Source organism: Primulina huaijiensis, chromosome 3, assembly GCF_012295235.1.
Source record: "Primulina huaijiensis isolate GDHJ02 chromosome 3, ASM1229523v2, whole genome shotgun sequence".
Taxonomy (NCBI): Eukaryota; Viridiplantae; Streptophyta; class Magnoliopsida; order Lamiales; family Gesneriaceae; genus Primulina; species Primulina huaijiensis.
In genome coordinates this window covers 5,365,730-5,379,661 of record NC_133308.1, presented here as the reverse complement: position 1 = coordinate 5,379,661, position 13,932 = coordinate 5,365,730, and the positions used below count along the sequence as shown (strand labels likewise).

General features: G+C 32.6%; 3 protein-coding genes across 5 annotated transcripts; 1 reads left to right on the top strand and 2 right to left on the bottom strand.

The window, feature by feature from the left end:
- Positions 1-4,744: 4,744 nt before the first annotated feature.
- Positions 4,745-6,224, bottom strand: LOC140973317 (uncharacterized). Its single transcript, XM_073436012.1, has one exon. The coding sequence runs from the start codon at positions 5,603-5,605 to the stop codon at positions 5,114-5,116; it is 492 nt and encodes a 163-aa protein (XP_073292113.1). The 5' UTR covers positions 5,606-6,224; the 3' UTR covers positions 4,745-5,113.
- Positions 6,225-10,336: 4,112 nt separating this feature from the next.
- Positions 10,337-10,687, top strand: LOC140972056 (protein ELF4-LIKE 3-like). Its single transcript, XM_073434526.1, has one exon. It carries the CDS (start codon positions 10,337-10,339, stop codon positions 10,685-10,687), a length of 351 nt encoding a protein of 116 aa, XP_073290627.1.
- Positions 10,688-11,185: 498 nt separating this feature from the next.
- LOC140973316 (uncharacterized) lies at positions 11,186-13,773 on the bottom strand. Of its 3 annotated transcripts, none has more exons than XM_073436011.1 (9): positions 13,473-13,773; positions 13,247-13,327; positions 12,839-12,897; positions 12,632-12,727; positions 12,457-12,534; positions 12,320-12,382; positions 12,065-12,238; positions 11,634-11,724; positions 11,186-11,471 (listed from the first exon to the last, which is right to left on the bottom strand). In XM_073436011.1, the coding sequence occupies exons 1-8, from the start codon at positions 13,651-13,653 to the stop codon at positions 11,662-11,664; spliced, it is 795 nt and encodes a 264-aa protein (XP_073292112.1). In that variant the 5' UTR covers positions 13,654-13,773; the 3' UTR covers positions 11,186-11,471; positions 11,634-11,661. The 3 variants fall into 3 exon arrangements, 2 of the variants coding, with proteins under 2 accessions (XP_073292112.1, XP_073292111.1); XM_073436010.1 differs by having other exon boundaries at positions 11,634-11,729; positions 13,473-13,771; XR_012174614.1 differs by having other exon boundaries at positions 11,450-11,471; positions 11,634-11,729; positions 11,966-12,238.
- Between the last annotated feature and the right edge of the window lie 159 nt (positions 13,774-13,932).

Sequence of the window (13,932 nt, the reverse complement as noted above, 5' to 3'; positions counted from 1 at the left end):
CTTTTTGATGCAATTTTGGTAGCTCTTTTCTTTTTAATGTAAGCTGAATAATGAAGCTCTTTCATTTTCGGTGAAGTTCTCGTACATCTTAACATGGTATTAGAGAAGATTTCTGATCTTTCTCTGAATTGTTCGTTTCATTTTTTTTCAAATCGTTACTTTGCAACTGTACAGATTTGAGAATCTGTGCACCAGTAATTTCAATTCCTCTTGCTTGGAGCTTCAATCGAGATTTGTCGATCTACGAGTATCTTCAATGGCGGCTAACATTGGCTACAACGATCAACTCTACATTCATCCATCTGATACTCCTGGTATATGCCTTGTTAATGATCACTTGACAGTCGCTGACAATTATGGAGTGTGGAGTCGAGCAATGCTAATCGCATTACGTGCTAAAAATAAGACTGGATTCATCGATGGTCAAAGACAACGATTTTAAACTGTTGTTTTTTAAGACAAATGACAATGATTTCACAACGGTTTTAAATCGTTGTCTTTTAACATGATAGACTACGGTTCCACAACGATTTTAAATCGTTTTCTTTTTAATTGGAAGGCAATAGTTCCACAAGAAGTAAAAATTATTTTCTTTGGTTGTGTTACACATCAAGTCTAAAACAACTTATAACCGTTGTGTTTTAAATCGTTTTCTTTTCAATTGGAAGGCAATAGTTCCACAAGATGTAAAAATTGTTGTCTTTGGTTTTGTTACACATCAGGTCTAAAACAATTTATAATCATTGTGTTTTACAATTACACATATTGTTTTTACATCGTTCTAAAATCGTTGTCTTTTTTAAATAATCAATTTACAAAATCATTGTCTATTGTATTAAAATCATCAATTGTTTAATTAATTAAAAAAATTGAGCAACACAACTATCAATTAACCTTATGAAGACACCAATTCAAAGATAGTGGAAGTAAAATCGATCAAGAAGAACTACAATTCAAACAAAATGTGTCATAATCTCCAAGCTATTCAACAGAAAGTAGTCATAATCCACAAACTTTTTATCCAAGTTTAGTTTACAAAACCAAAAACCCTACAAATGAGACACGCATATCACTTTAAAAGTATCCTGCTTGTTGGATCAAATTTCTCTGGTAATGCATCTTCTGATACATCAATACCCTACTTGGCAAAATTAAAACCACAGTTTCAATATTAGAATATCTACTTTTACATTGTTAAAAAGACTTCATATACATATAAGCAAGACTAAAACTTGAATCCAATTCAGCAGCAACAACATAAATACTGCTAAGAAACATGCATGCAAAACAAAGAAAGCGTCAACGTAAAAACAACTGCAGACCACATCAGAGCTGCGTGAAGCCAAAACACATATCAGAATCGAACAAAAGATCCAAATATATGAGTATATAGATCAAAAAGCCGATTTTTAATTTATGAATAGAATAAGAAGTATTTTCTATGTTCGATTGCTAAAAAAACCAACTCACCCCACCATCCACACAACCAAATTTGATCAACAGATGATGGTGGTCTAGGAATTGCACATGTCCAATAAAATTTATTGGATTTCAAACATTCAGTAAAGCATGAAAAATAAACATAAAGAAAACCATTTAGATACAAAAACAAACAAAATATTATGCCCCAGGGGTGTATAAGTTTCTGTAACAGTTGATTATATACCTTCCAGATAATCAAATCAACATAATCTGGGAAATGGAAATAAAATTTTACAGTTTGAACAAACTGATTGACAGAAGATATAAGCTCAAACAAACTGATTGACAGAAGAACTGGTTGACAAACTGATTGACAGAAGAAAAAATTTCTTCTTCAGGCATTGCATTCTCTGATACATCAGGGAAATGGAAATAAAATTTCTTCTTAAGACAACCACAAAAGTTTGAACAAACTGATTGACAGAATATATAAGCTCAAATTACTTGGAAAGCACGTTAGTTGAAGTCATAAACAGGATAATTTAATAAGAAAAATGAAATTATGCAATTATTGGGAAAACGTTAGAATTCAACATTGATAAGAGAGTAAAAAGGTTCACAATTTCAAGGAACTCGCGCTCCCGGGCATGGTTGATAAACATATCAAAAAAACACTAGTAAAGAAATTATCGAAAAATGATTGTTCAAGTTTGCAAGTATTTGTACATAATTTCAAGAAACTAGGACATCATGCCAAAATATTTCAAGAATCTCATAAATTGTCAAATAATTCAAGGAAGCTACTCCTACATGTATTCGTCAGTCCATGTTTGGAAGTATCAATATATTAAATTTTGGAAAAAGAAATATCGATGTGTTCTAATTCAAAGATATTCAAAGAAAATTTACATACTGCATAACAAAATTTGGAGATCTAATTCTCTCAGCTTCAATTTGGTAAATTGGAACTAAAATACTCTCCGGCCAACATTTTCCGCCATCAAAGCGCCACCTAAAATTTTGCTGGTTGTCACAAGACATGCTGAAACATAAAGAAACGAGCAAAAGGGCAGATTCCTTTTTAAAAAAGAAAGAAAGAGAGAAATTTATGGTCGGAATATGTCATGCTATAAATGTTAAAATAGCACTAATCTCGAGAAATTAAGCTAATGGACATGGGAAACGGGCAACCATAATTTGTAACATCCTCTCGCATGTTAGCTGAAACTAGCAGGGCCATTGGTAAACAACCATAAAGAAACTAGCAGGGCCATTGGTAAACAAAAGAATTTCAAATTTTAGTGTTTCTATAGAATAATTAGCGTTCACTCAATCACCCTTAATCACTTATATTAGAATATACTCACCGCTAACTAAACTAAAATTAACAGCAAGAACCTCCGAGCAAGATCTAGTTGTAATAAATTTCAAATCACAACTACTCAAAGTGTATTAAGCGGGAATCACCTGTCCATTGGATTCTTTGACAGAAAGAAATCAAATTTCAAATATCTCCAATTCAAATGAAAAGATATATCTTCTGCATTTACCAAGTCTATCATGCAACTATCTTTTTTCTGTTAGGGAGATCAAAGAAAATGATATCTATCGATGTGAATGTAACTTTATCCAAGTTTATGTGCTCTAAGACCGATGAAAGAGATAAGTTACATGATGGCTCAAGCATCACTAGTGCAATTTTTCTTTTAATGATCTTCATATAAATTTCAAATCTTATTCAGAATGAAGATTTAATTTCGAAAATTTTTCTAATCGTATAATTTAAAAATTGTGTGATATTTGTATGTTTGTCAAATTCATACAACTCTTTTTATTATAATAATAATAATAACACACATAATGCTTGAAGTGCAACTTGACTAGGATGCATAGATTAGTGCGGTTCAACTTAAATCTTTGTAGTTATGCTTGACTTTATAATATCAAGCTAGAAACCTGTAAATACACACAAATAGTTGAACCCTAAAATAACTCGATGATGCTTGTTATCATTAAAAGTTAGGGCATTTTCAAACTAAAAAAATTACAAATAGAAATGAAGTCATAACGTTTCGAAAAACTCTTATTAACGAAAAGACGGAGATTTATTATTTTAGAAGACCAATTTATTGAATCCGACTCACATCTTTGAAATCTCACGGTGGACAACGGAACAATGTCAAAACATTAACATTTTTTTAGTTGGACAATAGTACTTTTGGTTAATCATAAATCCGACATATTAGAAATAATTACGTAGCCAAAATAAACCCCTGAGAGAACCCCAAAAGAAAACATAAGGAGCCAAATCACGACCCCAATGGCCAAGACATCAGGATCAACGATCATACAGGTGGACTATGAAGGTTATGAATTCTGATGTTCAAGAATTTTACCATAAATAACTCACCCTATAAATAGGATATCCAAGAATCATCTGAAAAGTTCACCCAATTCATACAAAAACATTTTCCCAAAATCATCTCTCCAAGAACATGGAAAACGAAATAAAACGAGAAATTGCCAGAGGCAAGAATCTGGAGAGGTTCTTAGTGTAGGGCTGTGTGATTTGCCACAGAAGAAAGGTGGCACGATTTGCTTTTATTTCTTGTGGCTCTGAAGTTGTCTATACAGTGACATGTATCATCCAAGAGTTCATTATGCAGGAAATCGTTCCGGGCTTAAACAAGAATATAACCATATTTTCCAGAATCTTATTTGCCTCAAGCTAACTGTCCCCCTCAGGAGCAAGCCTAGATGATGCGACCTCATCAATTGAAATGGTCTTCTAACTTTTGTAAGATAAAAGTTTTGTCATCTTAAATACGGTAACCATTCATCGTCAACATTTCTGGACGAACTTTGCTTCCCATTTATAAAGAAATTTAATAGAAAGCAAGGATGGAGCATGAACAATAATCTTGGAAACATATGTGAGAGATTATACAAGCACGCAGGAATTAATTATTTCCAAGCTAAAAAAATACTGGAAAAAGATCAAACAACAATTTCATGATTTTGAAACTTCCATAAAAAGTTTTCATATTTGATTATCAAAACAATTTACAAATGAGGATGAAAAGCAGCACAAATCTTTCATAAAACTAAGAGTTACATCCTCTGTTACATTGAGTATTATGCACCACATTCTACTATTACAAAAGACATGTTGTGAACACCCCTCAAGAAACTGGTAAGCGTGGCTCCACATATATTATTATGGATAAGCGACCATATCATTCAATCAGTATATAAACATGCAAGAAGCTGCGACCAATTAGCAAGTGAAAAGGTAGAAGTGTAAAAGCCCCAAATCCTATGAAAAATTAGAACTGAAGTCAATTGTATTCATTATTCAAACACAAATACACAATACAATGCCTGAGAAAAAGTATACACATCTTCAACTTCAATCCATGAGCTATGTTAACCAACAAAAGAAATGAATCAAACAATAAAATATCAACAAAAACACTGTCAATTGTTGATCAAGAGTTTTCAATTTACGAAGTTGTATCCCAAGACTCAACCACCAAAATTCCAGGATCCTCGATTCTATTGATGAAACGCCTCACATTTGCCACAATACTCAAAGTAACGAATTTCATAGCCAATGAAGTAAGCTCTGGTCAAGAAAAATGTATTGAAACGGTTTAAAAATTGCATATCCAGATGCATTGTTCTTTATCCGTCAATAGCCCTTTTCGGCCTTCAAAAGTTGCCTTCTACTGACCAACAAGAATGACACCACACACACTTGCAGGATTCCTGCAACCACTACAAACATCAACCCAATTTTCTCCCCCGTGTTGAGATTCTTTTTCCTCTGAGGCGGTCTCAAGTTCCTATGGGATTTATGGTGGTTGGTATGTTCCAAGGTTGCATTGGGTGGTGAGTTAGGAGGATGAGGAGATGGCGAAGGAGGTGGTGGTGATTGAAATGGCGGCGGAGGAGAATATGAAAAGGGAGGCGGTGGTGGAGGTGGAGGTGGAGGTGGAGGTGGAGGTGGAGGTGGAGGCGGAGGAGGCGGGGGAGAAGGTGGAGGTGGAGGCGGCGGGGATGGAGGTGGAGGAGAAATTCCCGGCGGGGGATTCAGAAATTGTTGAGATTCCACAATGATGGTAAAATAACAAAAGAAAAGCCCCAAAGACGCAACGAACAAAGTCAACAATGGGGACTCCATGCAATCAATCAACGTCAATCGTATGTCTTTCAGATAAAGAATGCTTCTTTACGCCCAACTCGCATAAAAAAAAATTAACAAGAAGAAAGGGTTAATTCTAGGGTTTGAAACTAGGAATTCCGATCAATTGGATCTCGCAACTTTCACGTGATCTCAAAGAATTAACATAAAGTATCCAAAACCTGGACCCCGAACGGCGATTTCATTGAAGTTAAAACTGTTGTACAGGAGAGTCAGAGCATCACAACGCAGACGAATCAATAAACAACAATTCGTGATTGAATTGAAATGGACCTCCTCAATTTCACGTGGTTTCAAGAATTAACATAGAGATCCAGATTCTGATCCATCCGCAGACGTCGATTTCTTCTTCAAATTACGGGAACTGAATTGATCAACAAAAGGGTTGGAAGTTTACATTGAGAAAACCCACTCCAATTCAACATTCGGGATTTGAGAAAATTTCTCCCTTCATTTGTTTTCCTCCAAACCAATTCTCAGTAACAGATGAACGAGAGAGAGAAATGAATGAGCAGTAGAGAGAGATGGGGAGAGAAATATACGGCGGAATACATTTGTTCATTACATGGTCTGAGGCGCTGTTATTAATTTTATTGTTACATTCATCAATAATTGGTCATTGATGTTATTAGGCTAGAATTTGTATGTCATTCCAAATTGAAATTGAAATTGAAATTGAAATTGAAATTGATGTTAGCCAAAATATATTTATGCGAAATCTTGAATATGGTCTCATTGGTACATTAAGATTGTATTATATAACGTAATGAATAAAATAGAAAGGTAAATTGTATCAGATATTGATATTTATGCACAAGGATCATACAAATATAAAATTGAGGGATAAATCGAAACAAAAACGAAATATGTTATAGTTTTTTAAAACATATTCTTCCTTCCAACTGTGCTTAGAGATTCACGAGAAAGATTATTTCCCAAGAATCAGGATACGATAACGAGACTTCCAACAACTCAGAACAAAGTCTCAACACATGCGAACAGAGTAATACCTCAACTTTATCAATATATAAAGAATAAGTAACATTGGTAGAAATCAAGAGAAAAAAATTATACTAGGAGAAGAGATTTTCTTCTTTTTTTAAAATATATGTAGATATCTTCTTTTTTAAAAATATTTGTAGATTTCTTACGATTAATTATGTTGACAATTTTATCACAATTACAAAAACCAAACCCCACATAAATGTGAAAATAACAGCCTAACGATTGAACATATCTTACATATTTCATTAAAATAATTAATAAAAAAGGTTTTAAATTTAAAAAAATTATCTACAACATTCCAAACTTACTTTTAGTAATACACAAAACTCATATGATACGGTATTACATGTCAATTTTGTGAAACAAATATTCTATTTGGATTAATCATAAAAAAATATTATTTTTATGTCAAAATTATTATTTTTTGACAAAAACTTGTGTGAGACGGTCTCACGGGTATTATTTGTGAGACGGATCTCTTATTTGGGTCATCTATGAAAAATTATTACTTTTTATGCTAAAAGTATTACTTTTTATTGTGAATATGGGTAAGGTTGACCCGTCTCACAAATTAAGATCCGTGAGATGGTCTCACATAAGACCCACTCTTATTTTTTATTATAAATATGGACAAGGTTGACTCATCTTAAAGATAGATATTTGTGAAACCATCTCACAATAAATCTATTTATATTAACCTTACTTATAAAAATTATAGATTTAAATATTTCCTTCAAAAGTTTTCGTATTTTTAGTATTCGAAAAAATTTATTTACTAAAAATATATTTAATCCAAAAACTTCTAAAACATTAAAAATATACTATTTTATTATTTTAATTATTAATATTTTCAAAATTATTATTTTTAGAAGTATTCACCTTAAATACATTTATTCCATTAATGTTTTATTTAGATTAAAATATGAAAATTTAATATTTTTCTATTATTTTAATTTTATTACATATATAATTTGATAATAATTATTAGATTAAATAGAAAATTTTAATATTTGATTTAAAATTGCTATCAAATTTAATAGCATATTATTTAATTTTATTTTAGTAATATTTTAAATTTAATTTTAAATTGAAATGTTTTTTCTATTACTTAATGTGATTATATATATAATCTAATTGACATTATTATTACACGAATAAAAATATTTACAGTGTAATCAAATCTGATAGTAATTTGAAATCAAATTTGTGGAAAACTAAAAAATTATATTTAATCTAAAAATTATGAAAACTTCTCGAGAAAATAACTATGGAAACAATAAAAATTATTATTTGTATGAGTAATATTAAAAAATGGTAAATTTGGAATGTTGTAGAGATTTTTGGATTGTAAAATTTTCATATTAACTTTCAACACACATTTTTATTTTTATTTTTTTATTTCAGCAATTCAAATATCAATTTAGTCTCTCCATAATTTGTCAAATTTCACTTTAGTACATCGATAATGATAAAAAAAAATTGTACACATGCATCACGTGTGCAGAGTAACTAGTATCAGATTAAAATTTTTCAGGTCATACTCTGTTTTTCTTGGATCCAAAAATACCATATTACCCTTGAAAATATTTTAAAACTCAGTAATACCCTTATATATTATGTTATTGAAATAAAAAATAAATTTCTATTATTTCTTCTCCACATTTTGAATGGCCATAGTAGAGAAGATGAAGAAAAACCACCCTCTGAAATTGGAACTTCACGAGGACAAAAGAAGAAGAGAAGGTGAGAACAAGATAATCTTTTATCTATTTTTTGTTTTTGCAATTTGCTTAGGGTCAAGTGCTTATTACTATGATAAAAGTTATATATATATATTATTTTAGGGATAACTTTATTTTATTATAATTATGATAGTGCAGAGTGCATCTACTTATGTGCTAGTGGGTCGGAGTGTGTTGATCTATTAAATTTAAACCCGATTTGGATACGATTCAATCATATTTGTAGATTCTTTTGCACCAATCAGGTATTATCGGGAAGATATAAAGGATCTTGAAACAAAAATTATGCATGTATATATATTTTTTATATTCATCTTCTTTGTATTTAAAATTTAATGTATTCGACACTTGTTATATAAAATGCGAGGTAAATACCATCTATATTATTTTATTAAGTTTGAGACACTTAGAGTAATTAATTTTTGAGTGGGTCTCATGTGAGACCGTCTCACGGATCTTAATCTGTGAGACGGGTCAACCCTACTCATATTCATAATAAAAAGTAATACTCTTAGCATAAAAAGTAATACTTTTTTATGGATGACCCAAATAAGATATCTGTCTCACAAATACGACCCGTGAGACCGTCTCATACAAGTTTTTGCCTTAATTTTGATGTCATGGTATGTTTTAGTACTTATATATATGAATAAAATGTTAAAATTTAAATATAAGTTATATGTAGTTCAGTAGATAGAGTCATTGTTTTTTGGGTTTAAGTTATAATTTCAATTCTTACTGAAGTCATTTTTTTATTCTTTTATTTTGTACTTTATTTTTTAATTTATATATCATAATTACAGTATAGTCTCTCACTATTTCTTATAATTATATGTTAATCCTCATTTAAATATAAATCAAATAAATTATAAAAAATATTGTACAAACACGTAATGCATGACCCGATGTAATGTGAACGCAAACATCGGGTCTACCCAATTAGTTAGTACAAATCTTTCATAATTAATTTGGGTCTTAATCATTTTACTTTTTAAATAAATAGTTATTTTAATTAATAATATAATTCATTATTTTTTATACTTGAATTTTAAATATATCGTTTTTACTTTTTTATCGAGAAAAATTAATTATATATCAATTGCATCACGTAAACACAAGATTGGGAGAGGCAACGAATGAATGAAGGACAAATCCCGCGGGTGAAATAGAAATTAGAACACACACACACACGCGAAGGGTCTTCTTCCATTATTATTCTTAATTGTCAAATTAATGATATTCTCTGTATTCTTTCAGTTTTGTTCATCATGATTTCAGTGCCTATGTTAAATCCCACTATGGTCGAGTTTTGATTCTAAGCACTTGCTTGGAAATTCCAAAAAAAAGAAAGAAGAGAGAGGTGAATTTAAAAGTAAAACAGAGAAAATATCGTGGGAATTAACTTGGTTTCCATCTGTCCTCAAGCTGTTGGATGCTTGGAACTGTTTGCTGTTCTTTTAATTATGAATCTCGAAGGCACGTGGGGTTTATGAATTCTTGGTATTTATTCATTATTCTGGTTGATTTTCCAGGTTTTGTCTGTATTCCTCCAATTCATTTGATTCAAATTGCAATACGTATTAGTGTCGGCTGATTATTGTATTTAGTAGGGAATCTTACAAATTTCTGAAAATCTAATGAATGTGTAAAATTTGAAGATGTTTTAGTTTGCATAATTCTTTCCCTTTATTTTTGCTTCTTGGAATCAAGCAGTTTTTTATTTAATATTTTCCCGAGATTGAGTGGTACTTTGGATTTCGGAAGAATCTTATTGATGGTCTTTTCTTTGGGTGTTCTTTAAAAAAAATTGAACATTTTCTTGATTCTTTAGGTGAGCTATATGAAAAATGATACTCTGAGCCATTGTACTTTTAGTTGTTTTACGGAACTAAATGGAACATTTTTAAAGCTTTTCTTGCAGTGATTTGAATTACATTACGGCGGAAAGAGTGACCTACCGGTGATGGCAGACGATCTATTTTCAGGCATTGCTAACGATTGTGTACAGATCGAGGGCAAGGTTCTTCAGACGTTTCAGAAGAACTTCGTGCAGGTCCAGAACATTTTGGACCAAAACCGGCTGTTAATAAACGAGATCAACCAGAATCAAGAAGCCAAAATCCCTAATGATTTGACACGAAATGTGGAATTGATCAGAGAGCTCAACAACAATATAAGACGGGTGGTTGATCTTTATGCCGATCTTTCAAACTCATTCACTAAATCGATGGATGTTTCTTCGGAAGGAGAATCGGCTGGGATGACTAGATCGGATGGAAGAGTCGGGCAGAAGAGGATTCGGTCCAGCAATTGATTCAGAGTTCTTGGTTCTGGTATATTCTTGGATGTTACAACTCAATTTCTTGGTGAAAATTGCAGAATCTTGATGGTTACAGAGAATAGTTAATACAGTTTGCCTTTGTAGTTTATGCAACTATCTTTGTACTGGAACATAGCATTCCTCTGTCCCCAGATTGGAATCAGGATATGAAGATTCAACATTTCAAATATTATATTATAATCTTATTAAAATCTACGTTTCATCCATCAAATATGATAAATTACCCCATGCTGTCTGTTTCCCTCCTCCGAAAAATCCTGAATCCATCTCTAGGTGGAGTATCTTTATAAACGCACATATTCCGTATCAAATTTGTGGTGGCCCTGGTTTTTTACGTGAGGATAATCCATTTTCTATGGTTTAGTAATATCACAATTTATATTTTCCACAGCCCACGTATACATGTATTTGCACTTCTACTTGGTCATGCGTAACAGAGATTGTTTAGAATAGCAACACTGTTCAAGAAAGACTTCAAAAATTGGGTAGTAATAAGAATGAATGATACATATCTAGATTCATTTTGAGAACATTTTTCGGGCATGCTCATCGGATTCGTATCCAAAGTTATCCCAAAATAAATCTGCTGTCATCTGAAGAGTGTACTTGTTCTGTAAACCGAGGTCATATTTAGAATCGACCCTAATCTTCGTTTGGTCTCCAACCTTATAAGAATATACATTTACTCTTGTGACTTGTTCATCAACGTAGCAAAGCAATTTTTCCAACTGGAAACGCTCTCTGTGCCATTAACCACCTGTGTATACGAGAAAAGACATTTTGATTAAACTAACAGAAATAGAACCGAAGAAATTCAAGTGCAAGTTTCATCAATTGCAACAATAATAGTTTTGGTTATAGCAGTATTGGTCCTAGATAAGAGAAACCACAAAACTAAAGAAAAATATAATTATTAAACCTCAAAAATCAATCCTTTTTGTGGGACATTATCGAGGGCTTCTACACATATGAATGCGGCATCTTCTTTGCTCAGGGATCCTTTCACTGCACTGCCCTGACATATAAATTTAGAGAATCATGAAAAAGCTCTTTTCTTTTTTCTTTTTCTTTGTTGAATAAAATAAATTGCCAAGATCCTTTCAGAAGTCATAGTTTTAAATCTTGGGAACAAATATTAACCGTTCACAAAAGGCTCAAGCTCAGCCAAACAAATCGTCTAACACACCGATTATCATCAGCTGTACTGGGAGAAAAACCTCGTGAAATTCGAAAGATGAACAGTAGTTATACCTTGTGACAAAAAAATCTTGATCAATCAAGAATCATGTACAGGAGATGGTTTTTTAGACCTGCTTCGTTCAAGATTTTTTTACAAAACCTCTACTGTACCTCTTCAAAGCTGAAACCTTGCTTCCCTCCAGGAGTATTCTTTAGGGCACCAGTTCTGATTATTGTGTAGGGGACTCCACATGCCTTTGCAACACTTTCATCTTGCTCAGCTAGTTTTTTTGCATTGCTATTCATGGCTGCTAGAATTCCAGTCGTATCCCTATAGAGAGGCAACTGAAAATTTCAAGCACTTAACATCCAGGATATGTTAGATTACGTCGCTGTGTGAATTATTTGATAATGATACGAAGATACCTGAGATAACAATATCACATGCTCTACACCTTTCCAGCTCTCTATGTTACATAAGAATCCTTCCTAAATAAAGATGGACGGTAAAGATTTATGTTAAAGAATCAACACAGTTCTCGAACATAGATTCTGATACATACATTCGGACATATCAATGCACGAACACCTCTTAGAGCTTTTTTCAGAAATGTCTTGTCCTTTGCATCTCCAGCCATGGGCTTCAGAACAATACATAAGAATCAGGGAAAATCGAGCATAACAATAGAAATGTCAGAAGCCATCTAAATATTGTTTGAATAATGTGGAGGCATGAACCTCAACGTAAGTGCCAAATGCTTCCATGGAAACTCGCTTATCCTTCACTAGAGTTTTTACTCGAACTCTTTTGACTATGAGTGACAGTATGACCATCTGTAGAAGTAAGAAACACGAACCTTAGATTCAAGAAACTATAATTAGGTTGCTCAGATCAAATGCTCGCGACTAAGCAAATCTTCTACTGCATAGCATACATAGCATCACCTGACCAATCTCATTGTCTCCATCAGTTACTAATACAGCATCTCTGATTTCCTCTTCTTCTGCTTCCAATATAAAGAAATGGATACGAGTCAATCTCAATAAAAATAATAATAATAAGCACGTGTACTGCCCATAAACTGGGACTGGGGGTGAAACTGTAATCAGCATACTGCCCATAAACCAGGGGAGGGCTCATCCCATGACAGTCTCCGATTTTCTTTTAGCTATTGTATAATCTTTGTATACTGTTTACCATAAAAATGCATGTACTGCCCATAAACTTTATGATTTTAGTTGCGCGTCCTAAATAAGGTTCTAGCTCCGCTACTGTCTCGTTCACATACATGGAAAGGAATACAATTGTTGCTTACAAGACACAAATATGAAATGGGAGAAGAGAAAGAGAACCCGGAGTATCTTCTTCTAATGCATTTTCATCCTTTGACATGAGATCAGGCGCCCCATACCATTTTCTCAACTTTGGACCCCCTTTATCAATCAAAAAAACAAAAGAGTGAATATCGATAAGATCCCCAAAAATACACATATAACCCAGTAATTTACTCGATAAGCAAAAACCCGTTGAATGGAAGATGAAAATCTTCAAATTTCAAAGGCAGTCAAAGTGGAAAACCTTCAATATAATCAAGAATTTGGTCCATGAAACCCAGCCGTTTCTTCTTGGAAAAAAAACAAGTGAAAGAAAAGTTTTTTTCCAGTGATTGAAAACCGAGCTGTTTGTTCTTGAAAGCGCCAAGGGTCGGAGATAGTTGAGCGAAGCAGAAGGCGGAGAGAGTGGAAGCAGAACCAGCCATTGCACTGTTGGATTGTGAAGTTATCTTTCCATTTCTCCTCGTCCATTCGTTGCGCTTAAAGGGCCGGGCCACAGCCCGGATTCAACTATTCAATTTCTTTTTTCTTTTATCCCACGTTTGGGTTTCAAGCTAGTAGGTAAAAGACCACAATATATGAGTGTATCTCGATGGTATTTATTGTATAAGTGGGTATAATGATGGAGCAATTATATCAAATCATTATCTCGTTTGTTTTTTTCCCTAAAAATGATAATACTTATACTCGAAAAACATAAAAAT